The sequence below is a fragment of the Nematolebias whitei genome, chromosome 14 (assembly GCF_014905685.2).
Source record: "Nematolebias whitei isolate Nwh7 chromosome 14, NemWhi1, whole genome shotgun sequence".
In the NCBI taxonomy this organism is placed as follows: Eukaryota; Metazoa; Chordata; class Actinopteri; order Cyprinodontiformes; family Rivulidae; genus Nematolebias; species Nematolebias whitei.
In genome coordinates, this window is record NC_056511.1 from 37,634,191 (window position 1) to 37,658,667 (window position 24,477).

Here is a 24,477-nt window from a genome sequence, read left to right on the forward strand (position 1 = left end):
ATATATATATATATATATATATATATATGAACTCATTCACACAAAGCCAAATGCCAGCTTACTGGCTTTGTGTTGTCTGCTGTGTGACAGGTTACAGAACTGCCTTTCTAAGGGCGCTGTCTTTACCACATTCGACCTCTTTCCTCTCAGAGTGACGGCTTCACCTCTGTGGCCCTGTCAGCTGCCAGCTGGAGCTGCTGCAGACGTGCACAGCACAGCACTGCTCTGACACTCAGTACGCTGCTAAAAATGGCCAGCGAGAGGCTGATCGCTGGTCATGGGGGAGCACGAGTACGCAGCTGTCTACAATAGAGGAGAAAATAAAGAGGCTGCATTTAACTGAGCTAAAGTGACCTTATGTGCCTAAATCTGAGAATAAAGAGGGAAGTGCCTTTAGAGGCAACTGAGTTTAATACACTCATGTTTCTACAACTATGATTCTTGAATAAGAACTCTAATGTGACTATGCTTCTGTTTTGTCTCCTGTTGCAGAACAAAGAGGGGAACTGGAAATACGCTCCATCCATCTTTTGAGCAGGATATCTTTTATCGTTTTTATACTTTTATTTTTACAGGTTAGTTTCATTGAGTAACGAGGACTCATTTTCAAGAGAGAACTGTTTTAGGCAAACCCACAGATAAGGTACACACAACTATAAATAGCCATAAAATGCATGTAAAATGCAAAGTAAATAAAAGTAGTGATATAAAACAAAATAAAATCAAAATACTTTAAGAAACGAGGTAAAAACACTAAAAGCAGGAACATGTCTACATTGACTTTTGCAGCGAACTTCATTGTTTGAAATCTCTCAAAGTTGTCAGCTTTAGATCTTTTTGCACGGTGCTCCAGGTTACAGGAACGGAGTAGGAGACAGCCTTTTTGCCAAGTTCAGTCCGCACTGAGGGGGCGCTGCAGGTAATGATGTCCTGAGAGCGCACATTGTAACGGCACTGACGATGTGACATGTAGGAGGAGATATAAGAAGGCAGCAGACCAAGAAAAGATTAAAATGTACCCGTGAGAGAGTCTGTGTGACGTTAATCATGACCAGTTAACCAATTACAGGGTGCAGTGATTGGTACGGTAGTTACAGCCAGTTCATCAGTTTCAGTCTTTAAAATAAGTAAGTCCAGTTTGACGTGTGGATGCACCTAGGCATAAGAAAAGTCCTTATAAAAAAAATTATGTAAACCAGCCACCCCAATCATTTGAGGAAAATGTGCTTTTGAGTTTTTATATTGCTTAAAAGTATAGTTTCCTCAAATGATTGGGGTGGCCGGTGGTGTAGACGACAGTAAATCTATGATGGTCAGAGCCACCGATGTCCACCCCCTGGCTCAGTCATTGCACCTGGTTGAAATTATTTCCTCACTCGGCAGGATCTGTCAAACTGTGCTGCCTCGGACAAGTAAGAGATAAAAAAAAAAAAAAAACGTGCCTCTGCTCTTACACACGGTGTAACTCCTGCCCACTTGAATATCTCGCACGAAAAACATTTAGGTATACGTGCATTCCACTTTCAATTCCAGTCCATAAAACCACTCATCTCCAAAACAACAAACATTCACTATTCAAATCCCTCAGCGACGAGGGACATCAGTGTACTGCTTGTTCTTTACTAGTTCTGAGATGATTGCTTGTTTTCTGCAACTCGTTTATGTTTCCTGCTGACCAGGAGCTGTCACACTGTATGTTTCCACTTGTTCATTTTGTGTATTTCCAAGATAAACCCAGTTCCCAGTGAGTATTCAGTCATCTGAGTCACGTCTAAAAGGCAAAAGTAAATGAAAACATCAGAGCAAGCTGACAAACCACGGCAGCACGGCGTTGCGTACAGCAACATAAATAATTCAGCGGAGACGTAATGGATTGTGGGCTCAGGCTAGTAAGTGAATCATTCTTGACATATGCACGATTTCAGTTCAGTGGAGTGTTCGTGTAAACACGCCACACATGACAATCATGGCTGATGACAGGGCCTGGCTGTAGTGTGAAAACAGCAGTTCTTTTCCTGGGCTACATAAAGACGAGTGCCTGTCAGGCGCAGGCTGGTCATCTGTGTTGAAACGTATGAGACTCGTCATGCTGTCAGACTGATGCAACGGCTGAGACGTCTCCAAGTCTGACAGTCACAGAGCCGTTGACAGACGATCCCAATCGATGGCTGATTAAACCACAACAGAGAGGATAGGACAAGCTGTTTTTTTTCCTTTGACGAGCGTGAAATGTATGTTTATTGCTGGCCGGCCATTCACAATATGAACTGGTTATTTCTGCAGCTCTCAGTTTGAGCATCAGTGATTTGTGGCTCTGTGAATGTTTGCTACACAAAATAAAAGACAAGAAGCCAAATAAAGCCTGCAGGCGCGCTCTGAAGTTAAATATTTATCTGCAAGCAACATTTAACGACAAGCGCAGTTAATTATAATGCACAACTTGTTGACTGTATGTTAATGATCAGTGAAAACAAATTCATAAAGTAATCAACAAGATCATGGCTTGTTTAGCACACTAATTAAAGTCAATCCCATTTTACTTGAATCCCAACACGTGTCTGCGTTCTGGTTTGTTGGGCAAAGCTACTCAGTGGATTTGGATTAATGAGAGGATGTAGATTTTCATCACAATCAAGTCTGCATCTGTGATGTGGCTGTTCTCCTGCTCAGACTACTGAGGTTCTTCTACCGCTTTGTATTTGTAATTATTTCTATTTTTACGTGCTTTTTTGTCTTTCTTCCTGTAGAAAGCACTCCTGGACCTCTCATTCTGTGTGTACTTCTCTTTTCTGTCCTCTCAAACCAGCCGGTTGAAGCAGATGTTCACTCATCCTGAGCCTGGTTCTGCTGGAGGTTCCTTCCTGTTAAAAGGGAGCTTTTCCTTTCCACTGTTGCCTTTGTGCTTGCTCATGACGGAAGACTGTGATGAAGTGAAGATTCAACACAATCTGTTCAATTCAAATTCAAAAATACTTTATTAATCCCAGAGGGAAATTAAGTGTTGTCGTAGCTCATCATCCTGGTTTCATTCAAGAGTTGTTATAGATGCTGATAGCTGTGGGCAGGAAGGATCTCCTGCAGTGAAGCCAAAGAATCTGGCCACTGATACCGATCCGTCCACCCAGATCCAGTTTGCTGTCAGATCCGGAGGGCCTCTCGGTCCTCCTGGGCAGCAGGATTGCCCGAATGCCAGACAGAATTCCTCCCTGAGTGATGGTCACTCCTCCTAGCAGTCTGTACAGCTCCTCACGAGCCGAGTTTCTCACCAGCTCCAGGATCTTGGTGGTCAGGTACTCGAGCACCGCTGCCAGGTTGATGGGAATTTGTCCACGGCACCTCCTTTTCAACTCATGTGGGATTTGGGGCTGTAGATGAGATATTTGAGCTTTTGACATGTTAAGCAGCTGCTCCTTGTTGTTAAAAAAAACACCTTGTTGCCATGGTTACGCATCAAAACAAATGTCCAAAAGTAAAAAGGTTTCAGTAAAAATCCTTCCAGCTGCACAGCATTCGATAACAGAGTAAACCATCATGATAAAAAAGTGATATACATCCAGAAAAAAGAGGAATTAAAGTTTTCAAAAGCAGTAAATCAGAATGAATGTAGCAGAGCTGCTCCAACATGCAGCCACCTTGAGCGGCGCAATTCTAGAACAGTAGTTGGCTTCCTTAGATAACTTGTACTAATTGGCTTTTTTCATGTATGTGAATGTTTTTGTACAGTGACCTGAGATGACTTTGTTGTGACTTGGCGCTACGTATATAAATCAATTGAATTAATCCTATAATCACTCCACTACAATTAAAAAGCTGAAGTTATCTTGCCCTCATAGTTTCCCTTTCCCCCTGATAGTTTCAAATTTTACAAACAGGGCACTCTGCTTCCAGACTGCAGGTTTACTTGTGGTTGCTAGAGTTTCTAAAAGTAGAAAAAAAGGCAGAGATTTCAGATATCAGGCTCCTCTCCTCCAGTTTCTGTCCATGAGGATGACACACTGTGTACTTTTACGGCTCGGCTTAAAACTTTCCTTTTTATAAATCTTATAGTTAGGGTTGGTTTGGGTTTCCTAAGCAATCCCCTAGTTCTGTTGCTATAGGCTTAGACTACTTGAATACAAACTGACCATATTTCCTCTTAACTCACTCTATTGTTCATGTTTATATTTGTAATTATTTGCATAATTAATATGTTTTTTTCTTTCTCCATATAAACCACATCTGGACCATAGAAACCATACCATACCAACCAGCCATAGTGTCCGTTTCTTTCCTGTCTCCTCTTTCTCCAGCCATTCGAGGCAGATGGTTGCCTATCCTAAACCCAGCTCTGCTGGAGGTTTCTTCCTGTCAAAAGGGAGTTTTTCCTTTCCACTGTCGCCCATGTGTTGCTCAGGATGGGATGTTGTGACAAAATGGAGATTTGACACAACCTGATGGTTTTCCTCGGATAACTTTCACTAATTGGCATGTTTAATGTATGTGAATGTTTTTTGTTGCAAAGTGATGCTATATAAAGTAAATTGAGTTGAATCTTTGAAACTTAGTCAATTTATTTATAGACAATTTATGTAACATGGTCAACTGACCAGAAACAACAATATCAAATTGGAACATTTATCCAACTTCTAAATTCAATTATTAAATGATTTATTAATTGAACAGATGTTATTTTTCATGGCCACAACAGTCACCCCACTGAGAAAATCTTCAGAAGCCACCACTGTTTCTTTTACTAGATTAAAAACGTGTCTGACATTGTAGTTTTATCTCCGTTTTACCCACAAAATTACGCAACAAGCTAGTGTCACCCTCAGTTGACTGTGTAATGTTGTGCAAAAAAAAACCTAAAATCCCTGATCATCTCTAAAATGTTTGGTGATGATGTCCAAATAGTTACATTGAAGGCCCAACATTCCTTGAAGGAATGCATATCACCCATCACTTTTAATGCCAGACTTTTAACCAAAAAAAAACATTCTTATGCTGGGGAGAGAAGATCTTACAAACCTTGGAAAATGACATTAAGCACAATGTGAGATTGTGGGGCCTTGCGAAATGCATTAGTGCTCAGAGAACGTGTTGAGGATGATTGTCAGCTACTACCACAATTAGCTCAATTTCTGTCAAAATGATTAATGGACAAAGTGGAGCAGATAAGTGACCATCATTAGCTAAAATTTTCATATTTAGCTGCGAGCAATGAACTTTGCACAGAAAATAAACCCTGTTGTTTTTGTTAAAGCAAATTATTTTTGTTTTTAAAGATACGCTTACTTAAACACACACATATTTATAACCACTGTATTTGTCAGTTCTAAAAATATTAAATTTGTACACATTTGAAAATGGCTGCCAAGATGGCATCTAGCGTTGAACATTCTCATTAAAGCCACTGCACAACATAGCTGGTCTCACCACTGTCTTATAAACTTTTCCTTTGACCTTTGCTGACAGCCTTTTGTCACAAATCACTCCTGAAACTTTCCTCCATCCACTCCATCCTGCCTGAACTCTCTTCTTTACTTCTTACCCTCACTTCCTGTTTCTTGGAAAACAGGAAGTGTGAACACTCAGTGGACCCCAAGTACTTGAAGTCCTGCACCTTTGTGACCTCTGCTCCTTGTAGCCTCACTGTTCCACCGGCCTCCCTCTCATTCACACACACATACTCTGTCTTACTACGGCTGACTTTCATTTCTCTTCTTTCAAGTGCATACCTTCACCTCTCCAAGTTCTCTTCCACCTGTTCCCTGTTCTCACCACAGATCACTATGTCATCTGCAAACATAATCACCAGCATCGTGTCCACATTTTTATGTATTTTTGGGATTTGTTTTCAGCGTTTCTGTTTAACGAACCTAGCTTCTTGATATTTTCTGTCCCTTTTATGAACATACTGAGCAGTAAAAAATGGTTTGTAAACAGTTTTCAAGAGTTAAATTATGATATTTTAGTTTTATTGTAGACAGTTGAAAGTTAAGGTCACCCTGCAGTGAGGCTGAAGAACAAAGGTTTGTAGAAGTGTATTAATTAGCTTAGACAATTTCCAGAGGTCGTCCACTGTTTGTGCTCCAGATCAGCCGATTCTCTGTCCTTTGTCCTCAAATAAACCATTTATTTATGTTTGTTTTATTGTCTCTAAATGAGCATGAGGCTTCTGGAGGAAACTTTAATGTGATAGTTCTGAACATGTTATACTTTTAGCTTTGACTTCAAACTGCTCATTATTATCTAAAAGATAATGTGGTTTATATGTGCTTTATTTTACCCATGGAAAACACTATTTTATTGAAACAAATTAATTGTGCCTGTTTGTAGAGGAAAATAAAATATGATCTAAAGAGAAAATCAGATGAAAAGGTTTTAGATTAAAAAATAACTTTAAAGCTTTATAAAAAAACCCTGTGGTTTGAAGCTTATTGGCTTTTAAAAATCCTTTTGAAGATCATAAGAAAATAAAAATTGGTGTGTTGTGTCCATTTATTAGGCACCCAAAGGATTCATGTAATATCTGAATTCAGAGTTTCCACTTTGATGATTACTGTAAGTGTTTATACATTTACAGCTCCTATCTGTTGGTAGCTTTTGATCGCTTTATTTCAATAAATGCTGTTCAGACGTTGCTCTGTCTAAATTCTCAGTATGTAAAAGAAATGTCTGATGAAGTTACAATGTATTGTCAATTATCAGGAAGTTGTAATAAATCAGAACATTTTACATATTTAGCTGTGGCTAATTTTCTTTTAGCTTCTTCTGATGTGACAAAAAAATTGCTAAATATACAAGTGTGGGAAAAAATAAAAACAATACAGTCTGCCATTGTCCCCGTTGCTGAGGTTTTGGAATGGTGAACGTTTGTAGTTTTTAACATGATGGACGGGGAATGCAAGTAAACCTTAATGTTTTTGTTGCAAGATATTCAAGTGGGTAGAAGTTACAGCTAGAAGAACAGCGCTTCTTCTCGTCGCTGTTGTTTGTTCGAGGCAGCGCAGCGTAAACAGATCCTGGCAAGAAGAGGAGCCATTTTATCCACCAGCAGGTACAATGACGGAGGCAGGGGGTGGCTAATGGTGGCTGTGGCCACCATACATTAATTTTCGGCCACCCCAGTGTAGGGTTTCTGGGGTCTTGTCATACATGTTGTGTTTTTCCTCATGTTTGCCTGTCACCCCTCAGCATCTCCTCCTGTGGTCCAGCACTGTTGCACCTGTGTCTAATCCTAATCACCGCAGGTGTCTGTCATTTCACCTTGTCAGCGTCTGTATATATTCAGCTCCTAGGTGTTATGTCTTTGTCTCTGGATTGTCCTTGTCCTAAGGCTTCATGACCTGTCTCCCTTCGTGTCCTCCTTTAGCTGCCCCGTCAGCGTCTTGTTTTGTTTATTTAATTAATAAACTGTTTTTACTTATTTACTGGAGCCTTGTTCCCTTCCTGCATGTGGGTTCGAGCACGCTACAGTCAGATCATGTCACCCAGTCATTTTAGAAAATTATATTACGCAATATAAAAACTAGAAATCATAGTTTCCTCAAATGATATGGGTGGTCGGTTTATGGTGGTGGCCATCTTGGATTTTGACGTGGCAACTGAATTTTTGATCAAGAACTTTCTTACTCTTAGATGCAGCCACATCTCAAAACTGAAATCTATTTTTTAAGTTATCCAGCTCACAAGACGGATGGATAGATGGACAGATGGACGGATAGACGAAGAGACGGATGGAGGGATGGACAGTATTTCCAAGTTGCCTCTTCGCTCTGCGACAGAGGACAAAGCGTGGTATCAATTGAGGCTGGTAATGCCAATCATGTCCATTTTCTTCATCTTTATTTAAGTTAATATAGAAAAATGACCATCATCACCATCATGAAAGACAACAGACAATAATTCTGCTAGCAAAATATTTTCCGACCTGCTGTACAGGTTTCTAATGAAACTCCCAGAAAAAATTAATTGAACCTCTACAACTGAATACTTTTTGCAGTGAACTCGAATCGAGATGACTAGCACAGCTTATCAACCTTAGTAAATGTCTGTAATTATTTTAGAAGTTGAACTAAAATTTGGTGTGGTAGTAGCTGAGCCTCTTCCCCAACACATACGCTGAGCACCAGCTGATTGCACAAGACCGTTGCTAGATTTGTTTGCAAAGCGGCGGGCGATAAGCATTCCTCCAAGGAAAGACATTTTCATTGTTGGACAGATCGTTCTTTAACCCGAACATCAAATGTGGTTTCTTGATTGATGACATCACCGGTCTGCTCTGCTAGCTGTTGTTCCAAAGATTTCGTAAATCAAACAGATCTTTGAGGCGTTATTGTTTTCCAACTGTTTTTCAGAGCTCTGCGCCCGGATCATCTCACCACAGGTCACAGAACTCGCTTCACTTCACTGAGTTTGAGACTTCAGCAAAGTTTGGCATTTGGGATCATTCTGCTTGGATGACTTCATAGACGGAATGAGTCGCAGTCTTGGCCACATCTCCAACAAAACCAGTGACTCTTGGGGCAAAAGCCACTAAACAAGAATATTTCATAAAAGGTGCTGTCTGTTTTGTCTTTGTTGAGATTTATGCAAGCATGTATTTTTTACGAACATGTCCTGCAGCAGATCAAACCGGACAGACAGAAACCTGCTGTATTTATGAATCTCAGAGGAGACTGTTAGATGTGATTTTTTTTTTTAAAGCTCCCTGCGGACTGATGCAAACTGTGGAAGCGGCGCAAAACATGCCCTCAGCATCTCTCTCGTGTTTGAAGGAGAGCTCGGTTCTGTATTTATCAAACGTTGCTGGATCACTCCGAGCAATCGCACCAAGAAAACAAATGCGGCTAAAAATAGAAACGGCTCTGAGCTGGACGCTGGATGCGAACGCCATTTCTATTTTCAAGGAAGAGCGCGTCGTTTGTGAGGCTGCTTTTTGGTGGAAAGTGGCTTGAAAATGCATACTAAATGATACATACTAGGGGTTGAATAGACTAGCCGACCCTAGGACATCTCGCAAGTTTTTAAATTTCACGTCCACAAGTCGCAGTCAGTGATTGTGTCACGTGATCAGCACCGGGCCTTTGGCTACAAAACACATTCTTCCAAGCAGATGGAAGACGAGGAGCAGGCCAAGTCTTACCAAACAAGTAGAAATTCATCAACAGTGTGGAAGTATTTCACTAAATATGTTTTTTGTTTCATTTTATTTAATCCATGGTAGAATCCACCACCGCGCACCGTGCACGGTGGTGGATAGTTTTTATTTTCACTTTTATTTCATTTAATCCAAATAAAATGTATTAAGGTATTTTGATGAGACTATTCTTTTGTATTACAATAAGCAAATTAATGTTTGAATTGATTGTTTGAAATTGATTGTTTAATAGGGAGCAGATATAATAAGAAATGTTTTCTTCTTCTGCTTCCTTTCATTTTATGTTTTTTTGTTTAATTTTTTTTCTTTCTAAAAATTGTCATTGTTTTTTATATGAAATGAATAAATTTACAATAAATAAAATAAATAAATAAATAAATAAAAATAAAATTAAAATAAAAACAGGGATGTGCATCACCGGAGAATCCACCACCTCCACAGTGATTTATTTTATTTTGTGGATTAAATACAATAAAACTAACTTTTGCAGCTTAATAATAGTTTTGGTTTATCTGTAACTTGTTTGCAGTGTAATAAATGGTAGGAGCATAAATATACTTACATTTGCTTGCGTTTTTTTTTTTTTTTTTTTTTTGGCGTCTTGAGTTCCTATGATGTCATCAACTAGTTGATATCAACTCAACTATCCATTCATCATCTTTTACCCGCTTCTTCCATTTTGGGTCAAGGAGGTCACCGGTGCCCATGTCCAGCAAGCACTGTGTGAGGGGCGGGGTACACCCTGGACAGGTCTCCAGTCCATTACAGGGACACATAGAGACAAACAACCATTCACTCTCTCACTCACACCTAGGGACAATTTAGAGTCACCAATCAACCTAACATGCATGTTTTTGGTCTGTGGGTGAAACTGGAGTATCTGGAAAAAAAACACGCATGCACGGAGAGAACATGCAAACTCCACCCAGAAAGGCCTCCGGACCGGGATTTGAACCGAGGACCTGCTCCGACTCAACTATTATCATGTTAATGTCGACTTTTAAAAATTTGTAGTCGTTCAACCCCTAACACATACATATATGAAGTTTTGTTTTATTATCTTTAATTGATCATAAGTTATGGGCAAGACAAGAGGAAGTTTAGGGACAAAAGGAGACTATACAATAATCAGTTCTGCTTTCTCAGGCCTAAAAATATGAAAAAACAAACTAAACTTGTTTTCACAAAAGAAACCAAAGTTAAGTTTAAGATATAGTTTGTGGACGTGCAAATAACAGACACCCCCCCCAAAGTTCATCTCATTAGTGAGTTTTTGAGGGAACAACAGTTAGACTGAAGTTTGGCTCTGAGCAAATAAGAGTTTAACTCTGTCCCACAGCGAAGTCCTTCATATCAGCAAACAAGACAAATGTGAGTAATTTACATTTTCTCTTTTAGTAATTCCTAATTTCATTAAATAAAACACAGTGAAGCACTTTTTATGATGAACTAAATTAATCAGATGTAGCTTTAGCACAACTTTGTTTGGCTATGGGTTTTAGAAGTGCTGTTTCGAGGGGAAGAAACACAGTTCTGGGCTTTTATTGATTATTATTTTGATCTATTACCTGACAGGTAATAAATCAAATCCCAAAGGAAATCTCCAGGGGCTTGTTTAGCTTTGAGCTTTGGGAGTTGGTGTGTTTTAGTCAGCTCAGACGCTCACCCTAAAGAACTCCTTGGTGGAGCCGGAGTCTAGCGTTCCATAGGCGATCTCCGTCTGCTTGGCCAGATCCTCGGCGCTCTCGATTGGAGACACCATCCTCTCCACGGTGAGGAAGGCAGCCAGGTTGGCCGTGTAGGAAGAGATGATGATGAGGGTGAAGAACCACCACACTCCCCCGACAATACGGCCGGACAGAGACCTGTGAGGAGGAGGAGGGGGAGGAAGAGCAGACAGAGACAAAAGAGCAGCATGCTCAGACCTATGAGGGGGTGGGAGACATCTTTTTCTACTGCGTCTGAAGTTTAGCTCCGACCTGGTTCTTTAAAGTTTTACTTTGAAAAATATTGCTCCTTTGGTTAGCAGGCAGTAAAATCACCGTCTCCTCTCTGGTGACCCATACTTACACATTAATTTAATATATATATCATTAAGTCAATATTGCTGTCAATACAGAAGATTGCTTTGTTAAAAGTAATAATAAGCCCCATTAACTTTAAGTTTGACCATTAAATAAATAAAAAATGAGCTGCTTTAACATTTAACACATAAGGAATGTATGCACAGAGCAGAAAGTTGTGGTTTTTAATGGTTTAATTATTTTTTTTTTTTTTAGCTAATTAGTATAGTTTTTGAAGAGAATACTGTAATATTCACTACAATTTAGATGAAAGTAGTTTGAAGTAAAAAATATTTAAACAGTTGTCAAACACTTCTGTCACACAGATATTCTCATCCTGTTTTCTGGCGTTAAACTAATATTTTATTACAGTTTAAACACGGGCATTAAAGATGGTTCTCAGTTTTCAACATTTTTACAAGCACACAAAACAAAAGTGTACAGAAAAATGTTGACTTGAAAAAAAAAATATTTTATTATAAGTAAAGCTGAGATATAAAACCCATGTGCTTACATGGATATTGTACTAAGGTAATTAAAAAAGTTATTCCACATGTCTCTAAATTGCTTTTAAATGGACAGAAACTGATGTAGATATTTGTGATAAACTTAAAAAAAAAACTGAAAATGACTCTCTCTCAGAGACAACTTTGTGAGTTTGGAAGGAAAAAATAAAGTTAAACAGAGACAAAAATATTTGCTTTAATCTGGGGCATATACATATTTGTCATTTAGTGTTAATATTGTTTCATTATAAGAACTAAAGCAGCAGAAATGAGTCTCACAGAGACACTCAAACAGGCTGCACGCTGCCGCAGCGGCACCTTTTCTTGAGGACCAGGTTTGGTGTCACACGCAAGTTGCACGTGTCTGTACGATGATGACGACGCTCCGAACACATTAACGTTTAATACAAAGTTAGATTTTAGAATAGCAACATGTGGGTTATACAGGGTGTTTACAAGGCTATTTGACCTTGTTTTACAGCACCCTGATTTATTGTTTTATACACTAATTTTATTTTAACTGCATTTTTACTATAGTTTATTGTTATTGTTGTCTGTACTTTATCTGTTCTGTCTGGAACAGGTCTTTCTTGTAAATGAGTCCTTGTGGCTCAATGAGCCTAGCCTGTATAATTTAATTCATTCAATCTTTATTTAAACAGATAAATCACGTTGAGCCTCGAAGACTCATTTACAAGTGAGACCTGTTTGGACAGACAATAAAAAGTGGTAAGAAATGACGCATAGGGTTTGGAGTCAAGGGCGGTAAGCATGTCCAGAGATAACACAAAGAGGCATAAAAGTTGAGTGGGGAAAAAAAATCAAATAAAACGTTCATTTTTATTTTTTTTTTAATTTTCGGAAAGTGTACTCCAGTCCCAAACACTCCCAGTGGACGATTCGTACAATTGGGAAAATGTAGAAAATTGTGAACCACCCCTTATAGTTCAGATCTTTTGAAGTGAGGTTCTGTAAAAGGATTATAAACAATTAATATCTTACCTGTACGCCTATCTTAACGGCCTTATTTTGGAGAAAAAGAGTTTTATTCTGACTAGAATGACGAGCTAACAGCTTGTCACAGTGGGGTCAAGAACAAAGTGGAAAGCTACAGTTTTAAAACAACCAATTTGCAGTTGTTTCATGTATTTCTTAATATTATTAATTCTTCTGTAATCTAATAGAGGTGCAATAGTTTATAAAATAGAGTTTGCATAAAATGTTGTAAAATGCTTAATATTGAAGTTCTGTTAAAATGGCAGCAATTAATTTTGTTCATGTGTGGGTGATGGACTTTGTTCCCACTGGTTGACTTCACTTTACGGTTGACAAATACCAATTTATTTATAAGCCTTAACTGTGTTTTTATTAATTATTTAATCAGTGACATTTGAGTCTGTTTATAAAACCTGCAGGGCTACAGTCTCAAACAGCCAAGACTAAATTTGTCAAAACAACAACAATAATTATAATATGAATAAACCTGGTTTTAATCTGCTAACTGTCATGTCAAGTGTAACCTGGGGATTAAATTATCAGTGTTGGGATGGTAGCTGTGACAAAAAAGTACAAAAGTTGGCGCAAACTGGGCTGAGGTGAGAACAAAGTTCTTTTTGTGCTGAAAGCACGTGGGTACGAAGTGACCAAAACTACAAAGACACAATTTGGCAAAGGGAGGAATAGACCTGGAGCCTTTTTTTACACGCTCACATCATCAGTCCTGTTCGAATCAAACGCTTCATCCAAACTGAGGCAGTTCACAGACGTACTGGCAAAAGTGACAATACTTTTATTCATAACTTTTCTATAAAATCCCACTTCAAAAGAGTTGAACTACTGCTTTAATACCCCAGATATTTTCTCGTTGCTGCTTTACATTTACCGTCGCTCACATATTGATGCTCTCTGAAATCTTATTCCTGTTAAAAGTAATTATTTTATTCATTCAAAACTGCTATAAAAATAAATCATGAGTTGTTTTAGAGGCAGGTTTTCATTGTTGGGATGCTGGTTCTGTCAAACCCTCATCATTTTGATCCTTAGTAGAAATAATGTCACGTTCTGTCCAGGCACCATGTATAAGTGTGCTGGGTTACAGTGAGGCCAAAACCAGAACTTATGCTCAGAAAAAAGCACAAATCTAGAGCTGTAAATGTCTGGAAGCCAGAACTGACTCCAAACTTTTACAGCCACTAAGATGCAGAAGCAGCAAACATCGGTTTTGATACCAACAAATAAATAAATAAACTTACTTCAGTTGTGTTCCACGAAGCTTTAAATTTTTTAACGTGTTGCAGTGAAAACATTTGCTGCTTATTTTGTGCTGAAAACAAAGTAAGGCTCACTTTAATAATGGAGCTTGTTTCTCAGCTGCTCTAACAGTTGCTTGCTGGTGAAGCTCAATATTTAAAGACAAATTTTGTAACGATTTGTTCTTTGCGATGAAAATTTACTGAGAATACTGTGAATGTTAGCAGTCTGACTCTTTAGGATCTTTCATGGTTAAATAAAGCCCTGTTAACAGGAGAGTGAACTCTGGAAACAGACAAACAAACAAACAAAAATAACCTGTTTACATGGATCTGCTGTAGTTTCCATGCCAGGCAGGGTTGCCAGATAAGAAATTGTTAATTTTTGTGCTGTCGCTTTAAAATGATTACATTTTGACCCAAACTGTCCAATGTGCTGAGTGAGGGTGTTGTGGAGATGAGGTGTGTTGTGTTTGGTGAACAAGTGCGCAGAAAAGGAGGGGGAAAACACATTTATGCTTATTTGGCAACTCTAATGAGGCTCAGCTGAATGTATTGCACATTCAGTGTCTGCATGATTATATACAGTAGTCCCTCTTTTATCACGGGGGATCAGTACCCTGAAGCCCCGCGATAAGTGAAAAACCGTGAAGTAGGAATATTAGAAACAAGTAGTAAGTAGTAGTTTATTTTAGTATTTATATATATATTTATATATTAATGAGTTTTAAACCCTTCACACACTCTTGCAATATTCTAAGCAATGCTTCTAAACTTTCAACACTCTAAAAGAGCACAGAATGTCATAATTTCAGCTCCCTGCCTCCTCTGCTTTTTGCCACCTGCAAGCGCTCTTGGCCACGCCCACTTCTCCGCTCTGCACGGTGAACAGCTGATCTGTTGATCAGCTGCAGCAGGAAGTTAATCCTGCAGTGTGGGCTGCACAATGCTGCAGGAAGAAGCTTTTTTCTGCAGCTATGGGCTGCACACGGGTGCAGCAGGTGCTAAATAATTTAAAATAATTTACTTTAAATAAAAATTCCATGTCGATCGTGTGGCTCATCCATCAATCAATCAATCGTGTGTCATGTCCAATCTTACTGTGAAAAACTGTGATAGAGGGAGTCCACAATAAACGAACCGCGAAGTAGCGAGGGACTACTGTACATGCAAACTGGTGAATACAGGAATTTTCCTTTGGACCTAGGTTGTTGTTGGTTTGCTCCTACATGCTGCAAAAGGGTGAGTAGCACAAAGAAACACTGTTCTATTCCATTTATTGTACCTGTTAGTGCGGAAAAAAGGACTGCATGTGCAATTTCACACCTGCAGAGTATTTCACACCTCCGAGGGGGGTTCCCCGTAAACCACTCCCTTAGCAAAAAGTAGTTTATTTAAGTATATTACAAGTATACTTATTTTACACTAAAAATGAGGAAGTGAACTTGAAGTTTACATTTTATAAACTTTATTTGATATAAACAACAAAAAAGGTTGAATCATGTCATCTGGACTTCGTTTTTTTGTTAAAAAGAAACGTTTCGCCCCTCATCCAAGAGGCTTCGTCAGTCTGAGGCCTAGCCATCTGGTATTACCCAGAAGCCACCCTGACTCTTGTGTTCCAAGCCTGCCTCAGATACCCCTGAAGTCTGGCCTTTTCACTAATGGTTTCAAAAACACAAAGTTTGTTTTCTCAGTCATCCAGGTATATAACAACAAAAAAAACAAAACCTTTTTTGTTGTTATATACCTGGATGACTGAGAAAACAAACTTTGTGTTTTATTTGATATACTTAAAAATAGTATAAAAATGTCCCAATTTAGTCCAAACAAGTATTAAATCAGTATACTTTCTAGTACACTACAAGTATGGTGTGTAGTATACTTGATATACTTATACTTAAAGTATACTTGCAAAAATGAACTTCAAATGTACTACTTTTTGTTAAGGGCTTCTCTGGTATTGAAGGTTTCTGAATCCTGGTCTCAGAGAGATTAGGTGCTGTTTTTGTGTACACAAACAATACAACAGTGACAGAAAAGCTGCGGTCTGACTCAAAAAAACGCATCGTGTCAACAGGACCAAAGAACCGATGTTGAAGGTGAGAATCCTTGGAGATGAAGAGCAGGTCATCACAGCAGTAATGAGTCAAGTGATGGATGAATGGGCAGGTGGGTGAGTGAAGGGATGCTGGACTATCACTATTTTATAAATTACAGAATGGGATGGGTTTCCGCACAAAATATGTTATAAACGCCAAGTTGATGACCGTAAAATGAGACATGCAGCAAAAACACGGTAGCCCTCCAAGAATCTTGGGGAAAGTCAAGCTGTTCCTTTGAATGAAGTGTAATGACCCCTGTGCATTTTACAGCCCTCAGCATGGTGGATATAAGTTATTTTGTGGATGCAGAGCATCACTGCCAGCATGCAGCTTCAGAACAAATGGATGAACGATGGCTTTTCCCTCAAAAACAAAGACATGACAGGAGCATGCAGTGAAGAGAGGCACGAGGTTAAGTGGGTAGAGGCAACATTAATGCTCAAAATAACCCATATGCACCACTGCAGGATGGAAATGCATGTTTGGGACTATAAAATGCAAAAAAGAAAAAAGAAAGGGGCATTCTGAGAGATGATGGAGAGAGAGAACACAACAACCAACCTTGGTGAGATATCGCATCCTTGCTGCATGAAGGCACCCAGGGAGAACCACAAACTATTGAAAATCCCAAAGTCATTTGGAGGGTCGGGGGGGCTCTGAGGGTCTTTGGCCTCATCGTTCTCATCCAGGTGCCACTCATAAGGGCTGAAACGGCTCACCAGGAAGAGCACCACGCTTACGCCGATATAGGCGAAAACTATACACATCCAGATCTCATAAGCCAGAGGGTCGAGGAAAGAAAACACCCCTGGCTTGGATTTTTGAGGCTTCTTAATCATTATAGAGATGCCCAGGCTCATGAAGGGTTTTGAGAAGTCTATCACCTCTTCCCGTACCAGAGTTATTGTAAGTGGAGCCACAGCTATGTCAGCTCTCTGTTTAAAAACACAAGATAAAAACAGGAACACAGGAGGTTAGTCTTAGAGAAGAAACCACAAATAACCAAAAATATTATTCTTTTATAGAGCATATTGATCAAGAAACAAACCAACTCAACTCTACAATGCATGTATAGGGTTAAAAAACAACTAACTGGCTGAAATGCAGCATTTATACATATATTGAATCAAAGACCTGTTATAAAGCTCGTGGGAACAAATCTGCCATTTGAAAATGAGTCATTCAGCATTTGTGTTGGTTAATGCCTTTGTCTGAATCCAGATCTCCCTCATGAATCAAGCTGAGGGGTTGGAAGACAGAGGTGGGAAAGCTTGTGCAAGCAGTTCATAAATTGTAAATCAGCCTGTAACATTCACCTCGAAAAGATCCTCTGCAACGCCTCGCAGTCGTGCAATCGGTGTTAGAAGCCGAACCGGCAGTGTTTGCAGAGACTCTCAGAAAGTTTGGCAAAATCTCCCTCACGCTCAGACGTCAAACGGTCGTTCACGCCTGAGCCGCTGATCAACATCAGTAATGACGTGCGCTTGTCAGGCTCGTTCCTTTCAAACGATTTAAACCGGTTTACAGAAATGTCAGGTGCCAGATCAAGAACTCTGCAGTGACACACTGTTTGCATGCTGATCTCTTCTATTCCAGCCTTCAGAGCTAAATTTCCAGCATTACTCATTCAGCTGCTGAGCTCTCATTAAAGATGCATATCATCCTTGTAGAGGCGGATCACTTGTGAGTTCGCCATGAGAAGCATGATAAAACCCGCAAAGAACTCTTACTTCACTTCTGGACACGTCCCGTCCTCTCCTGCAGCATCTCAGAGGAGAAGCTGAGATATAAAACCGCACATCAAGCTTTGCTGCAGTCTAAACCACACAAGGACCGTCAGGGGGAAAGAGCCTAAACCGCATGTTTACCACTTTTTATCACCTGCTGCTGAAGGTGATGCACAATAATAATATTGCTGCGTGTTCATTGTCTTAGTAAAATACCTCTTGGAGCAGTGGACATGTTTTTAATGAAGTTTTGAGAAGGTTCTCATCATTTGCTCATCTAGAATTGATTAACATTTAGTTGACTTCTAGAGTTTTTATTAGTTCATGTTATGTTTTAATTTGGGTTTTCCCACGTTTGTTTATTCCTTTAGAACGGACCTCACCTGGGATGGATGCTGAATGCACCATAATGTCATCGTCAAAGGGGCGTTGAGGTGTTTTCCCACTCGATTGGACTGTTTACACCCTGAGGGGGATTTTCCGTCACATGCATAAGGCATCCATACTTGCAAAGGAGTATCTTACAGGTAATGTGATAAACAATCATGAACAGGGGGACAATGCCAGTGGAATTTAGGTAAAGGTTTATGGATGTTTATCACTGCTAATGTTGAAAGTGACGTTACCATGTGTGAGGTCAGAGAGGAGTTGTTCTCTCTCAGAGAGAAGGCGTTTGACGTAGTCTGGAGGAGCTGCTGAAGCATTATAAAAACATCAAAGTTCATGCGCAATCATCCAGGTACCAAGTCCAATAATACTCAGTCAGGTCATCTGGACAGTTTCTTTTTTATATAGAAAGACGTTTGCCTTCTATCCGGAGGACTTCATCAGTCTGAGGAGTCCCAAGTAAACTGTTTCCCCACCAAGCAGTACATTCCTTAAGTGGACCAACCAGTTTGCTGGTGATAAGATGGTTTCTGGGGGCTGTCCTGTCCCCCATCAACTCCTCCCAGGCAGGCAGCCACAGCCATAGTGGTTAAAGCGTCAACGTTCATGCTCAATCATCCAGGTACCAAATCCAATAATGCTCAGTCAGGTCATCTGACTGACCTGACATCATTATAAAAACACTTCCTGCTTTTCTTTCCGGGTGCAGATTCTCACTATACGTTTGTACATGTGTGAAAGCCTGTTTCGTGACCATCTGCCCTTGCAAGTAAACTTCTATAAAAATCTTCTCTTGTCTTTGTGTGGCTCCTTTTTGTAAGTAGACAATGAATGGATATTTATTCATCCAACGTTCAAAATGTCTGCCGCATTAAATGATGTCGGGAAACCTTAAAACGAGCACAACTCTGTCTGTTTTATAGATATTGAGCTAAAATTTGGTGTGGTGGTAGCTGAGAGTCAGTAACTACACAGACTGAGCACGAACACATCGCTTAAGATTTCACCATATTCCATGACAAAAAATTTAGTTTAAAACTTGGACATGAAATCGGTGATATGCATTATATAAAGGATCGATTGGTGTTTCATTAGCTTAGTTTTATCTTGTTCATTTGACTTAAACATTAGAGAACACGGTAGCTCAGTGGTCAGGGCTTTGATCATGTAATCCTGAGGTTGCGGATCCAAATCCAGGTTACAACATAAAGGACATCTGTCATAAAACAGTTACCGAATCGCTCATGTGAGTTTGCTTGTTGTAAAAAAAAGAACACTTGGCTTTAACATAAGAAGACATAGATGCTGCTGTTAATTATTGCATCAAATTCACTTTTGATTTTCAAACTTAAACTTGTCAGATCGCCCTGAATCGCTTATTGAAAGCCATCTCAACCCAGCCCTCCTGCGATCTCTGCGGTGGGACATTCATGCGTTTTTAGGTCAAGATGAACATTTCCTCACTTCTACCCCACTCCTAATGAGTCGAGGTGTCCTCCATCAGAGGCTCTGGTACCAATCAGTGTGTTCTGCTTCTTTACTGTCTGAAACCGAGGCTTTTAGTTGGCTTTTCCTCAATATCAGGCTTTAACAGTGTTGGACTTGTTCCCAATGAGGTGCTAGAATATTAAAGAGACAGAAAGACAATGTTGGATTTGATTAGTCTTCCTCTGGGAGCTTTGTGTGTTTACTCTAAAACTCCTCTGTCCATAAAACAACTGCAGACGTTCACACTTCTGTCACGTCATCAGCTGCACTTTATTAGGCCCTGTTAATCCACATCCTCGCAGCTAAAGTTTGCATAAAAGCACCAGAATGCTCGGTCAGATGTGGCACCGGGTCAGTGAAAACGGTCCGGGCTTGAACGTGGGCCCACGTATTAAATTTTAAATCAAGTGTAATATCTGAGCATCTTTAATAATACCATTTTATAAAATTCATAACAGCACAGGAAATTGAGCTTTAGAAGACCTGCTATGACACAGAGTAGAACAGATTGAAGATGGAAACATTAATGGGAATAATAACCATGCATTGTGTGTTATTGACTTGATTTGATCAAATATGTTCTGACCATTATCATCTATTTTAGCTATCAGCAATTTAACAAAACCAACAGCTTAAAGGCTGCACAGACTGGCTGATACTCACCCCGTACACCAGTTCCCCCACCATCCCGTTCCACGTCTTAGTCTCCGGATCTCTGGCTCCATACTTTCCATCCAGCACTATCGAGAGCTTATATTTTATCCCCACATGTTTTGCAATTTCAGAAGCTAAGTCGACACAGTAGCCTTCATATCTGTCATTCCCGTCCAGCTGCTTAAAGTTTTTCTTGTACATCACGTACGGAGCTTCCTGTTAATTAGACATTAATTTGAGTTCAGAGCACAGAAAGAGCACATCAACAGAGGCCGGACCTCAAGGGTCAAACAAGGTCCTAACTGGAATGACGTGCACACATGCATGAGTGGCCAAGACAGACGTAGAGGACACGAAAGGACAAACATCCACTAACATCTCACTGAGAGACTCCACAGCCAAAATGAGCGAGCTGAAGGAGCAAAGCATCCGACGGGTGTCAAAGGGAGCTGGCGGGCTCCCTCATGCTGTCTTTGTCCAGACTTTAAATCTGTGAAACTAGTTAATAAGCAGGGGAGGGCGTTGCGTGTACTTTGCATCAGCTCAGCACAGGAGGCAGGACAAACTGAATGGAGCACTTTTCCAGTTCATGAAGTAAACGTCAGCGACACCAGAGAGATTAAAGTCATCAAACAGGTGGAAGTTTTCGCTCAGATTGTTCATATTAGGTGGGAAAAAGTCACCGGAGCAGCTTCATGATGAAATACATTCTAACTCTGACTCAAGCTGTAGCTCCTTTTTTTACAGGTTACACCCATCTGCAAGTTGGTCTCACTTATTTTGATCCTCCTCATTTCTAAGTTTTAAATTCTACAAAACTCTCATCCTCTAAAATATAAAACATGTTTGTCATTCAAGATGAGCCATGAGATATTCATCAGCAGGGCTTTACTTCGTCACAAGGTGTGCACATGTTTTTCAGAAGTTGTTTAGCTTTAATAAGTCTCATTCTGATAGTAAAATGTTGACTTCTGATGATAAACATTTCAACACCTTTATTATTTAAATCAATGCTTCTCTACTCAAAGCAAAGACAATTTTTTTTTAAATTTTTGGTTCTTTTTTGTTCGTATATCAAAAGGAGTAAAAACATAAAAGTAATGAGGTGACTGGGATATACTTTTATTCAAATTAAAAGTAAGTTTGACCAGGGCTTAATTTGTAAATTGATCTATGCCGGAGCACAAAGTGTTGTTGTCCGACTCCACGTGTGAAACCTCCAGGCGCCTCCTCCGTCTGTTCATGGTGGCTGCCTGTGGACTCCTGCTCGCATAAGACTGCCTGGTTAGCTCGGCACACCTCCACCACTCGCTCACTCCTACTCCACTGCCTTCAGGTGCTTCAATTCTCGATTGTCCAACTAAGGACAATGAGACTTTGTTTTTTTAATGAAAGTAAATTGGACTGTCTTTTCAACATTTTGATCACTGGTATTCTGACAAATTAGCGCCATTATTTTGATACGTAATGTGAATGATACACATGAAACATTTCTTTCATTGTATTTTTAATAAACAATTTTAATAATTTTTTTTTATTAATGACCCACTTAAACTGTCAAACTGATTTGCAATTTAGTTGTGCTGTCTAATTATATTTTTTGAATTTTTTTTTAACAAAATTGCTTGACTTTCGACTTTTAGGGGTGAGATTTTTTTAAGGGTAGAAGCGGAAATGCTGCCTGAAGAGGCAGCTCATATGTGATTTTAAGAAGCTTGTAGGTGGCTGTTGTGTTTAAAATGAGTGTTTATGTAATTAGTTTCAGTTTACTTATCCAGTATAAGTTTTATTCATTCAAGGCAGTCGTATTTGTTCATAACTTTATTATTATTAGTAAGACTGAGGAGTTACAGGATCCAAGCAAACAGTTACGGGAACGCACCCTGTCAAAATAAGAGCATTACCGGATCCTGTTCCGACAGGATCCAGCTCAAATTAAGCCCTCAGTTTGGTGAGAAAAATGCCATGACAAAACATGTCTACTTCTCCTACATTATGGGATCAATAAAGTTCTATCTTATCTTATTTTATCTTATTTTATTCCAAATATATGTTTAGCAAAAATCTTTTAAATTTTTTAAAAGATTGTTATTCCAGCATTCGCCTTCATTCGATTCATGAACCTTTTCGGTGGTCTTCCTATTTTCTTCTACCCTGGCTGCTCCAAATTCAGCATCCTCTGTCCAGTATGTCCACTGTCCCTCCTCTGCATGTCCAAACCATCTCAGCATTTAACTGTCCCAAAACTTGAGCTATCCCTCAGATATACTTTTACTAATCCTGTCGGTTTTGATCATTTCAAAAGCAATTGAACCATTTTCACCTCTGTCAGCTGACTTTTATGTTGGAGCCATAGTTAAAACATCATAGCAGGTCTCACAACCATCTTCAACACATTTTGACACTATTCACCCCAATTAGAGACAAAAGGTTGACCTCAGTTACCAAACCTGATCCACCTTAATGAATCTACTTCTTGCAGTTTGTTTTCCTCCCATTCACACACATTCATTATTTCTTCAACTGAGTTTCATTCCTCCTCTCTCTAAGGCAAACCACTACCTCTCCAGGCTCTCTTCCACCTGCTCCCCACTCTCACTGCAGATCACTGTCACCTGTAAATAGCATAGCTCACGAAAACTCCTATATATCCTCATCTCTCCATCACTGCTGCAAACAAAAAGAGGATCAGAACTAATCCCTAATTTAATCCCACCTGTCACTCCCACTGCACATCTCACCATGGTCTCACTGCAAAATGGAAATGTGTGACTATTACATTCTGAATTTGCCTAAGATGCAGACACAATAGACAAAGTCAGAAGGAAGGAGAAGCCATGATCTTAAATGTAAGATAAGGCACACCTTATCTTACATCTAAGAATGGCAGATGATTTCTAACCTTACCATCACTGGGTCTAACTCTAAACCTACTTTGCGTCTAAGTTTTACAAATAATTTCATAATGCACATTAGTCTTTTTGGCCTTTATTTGCAGGACGTTTTATCTGGTTTTAAAACGGTGTCGCCGACAGATTACTTAATGAGAGGGAAAGATTTTTACTTACTCAACGTGAACACGATGATGTATATATAGTTTATCTTTACCAAAGCCGTTATTGTGATGTCACTACTACAACAGCCCACTGTGATATAAAAAAACCAAAATGCTTTGGCACCCACACGGATACAGTTGAAACACTCTTGTGAGTCGACTGTTTCAACATGTAGTGAGTGGATGGAAAGCAACAGAAAACAAAATAATTCTACCCTCCCAGGACAGATTGCAACAATGGACACCTTGACCTTGAGTGGCAGAAATCTTAAGGAAAACACTTAAAACCTGCTCGAGAGTGAGTACCATAATAGTAGTGACCACAATTGTTCGGTTTTCCACAGAAGAGGACTCGTTGGTGACCTGCTGATCCATTATATATACAAACTTTTCGAACTCGTTCCAGTAGCCGATCTGAAAAATGACACAGAGGTTCACAGTTATCACAGGAAGCAGTTCGACAGGAGTGTGTGTGAGCTGGTATGCTCTATCTGTGCAGATGGAGACACTTAGGTTTCGCCTGATGTATGATTTAATAAAATCGCTTGTGGTGGTGCTTCTCACTTCACCTGAGCTCCACTTCAGCAGAGTAGGAGTAATCTCTCTGGTTTAGCAAATATTCTCTTACATAAGAAAGCAGCAGCACTAAAGCTCTGAAATGTGCTGGTGTAGATTGTCGGTCATCCAGAGCATTGCAAATTTAAAAAGAACATAAAAACAAAACAAATAGATTTATATAGTGACGTTGAAGATGTTTCGCTTCCTATCCGAGAAGCTTGCTTAATTCAAAACAGGAGAAATGGAGTTCCAAGCATTAGATGCTCCATTTATGCAGCTAAATTCACATACAGGTGAATCTCACTCCCCTCCCAATGGAGAGTTGTTAGGGGTTTTTGGTTACCTGGCTCACGAGAGAGATACAAGCACGAAGGTGTGAAACAGTGAGGAAATGACTGGCTTCTGGGTCTAAAGTCCTTTAAAACTCCTCAATGGAACAAAGTGTTGTACAGTGCAATAAAATAAAACACATGTACAACTAAGTCAAGAACACTAGAAATTAGAACGATCCTGGAGAAACTTTGACGGGGACTGCCTATTTAT

General features: G+C 39.5%; 1 protein-coding gene across 1 annotated transcript in view; it reads right to left on the reverse strand.

The window, feature by feature from the left end:
* The window catches only part of LOC119420650 (glutamate receptor 3), a 129,825-nt gene that overhangs the window by 23,870 nt on the left and 81,478 nt on the right, over window positions 1-24,477 (reverse strand). Inside the window, exons 9-12 of the mRNA XM_037688069.1 lie at window positions 23,683-23,790; window positions 20,331-20,537; window positions 16,627-17,000; window positions 10,809-11,007 (exon numbers count right to left, since the gene is read on the reverse strand). Of these exons, the coding sequence (XP_037543997.1) occupies window positions 10,809-11,007; window positions 16,627-17,000; window positions 20,331-20,537; window positions 23,683-23,790 (888 nt within the window). The remainder of the gene's footprint in view (window positions 1-10,808; window positions 11,008-16,626; window positions 17,001-20,330; window positions 20,538-23,682; window positions 23,791-24,477) is intronic.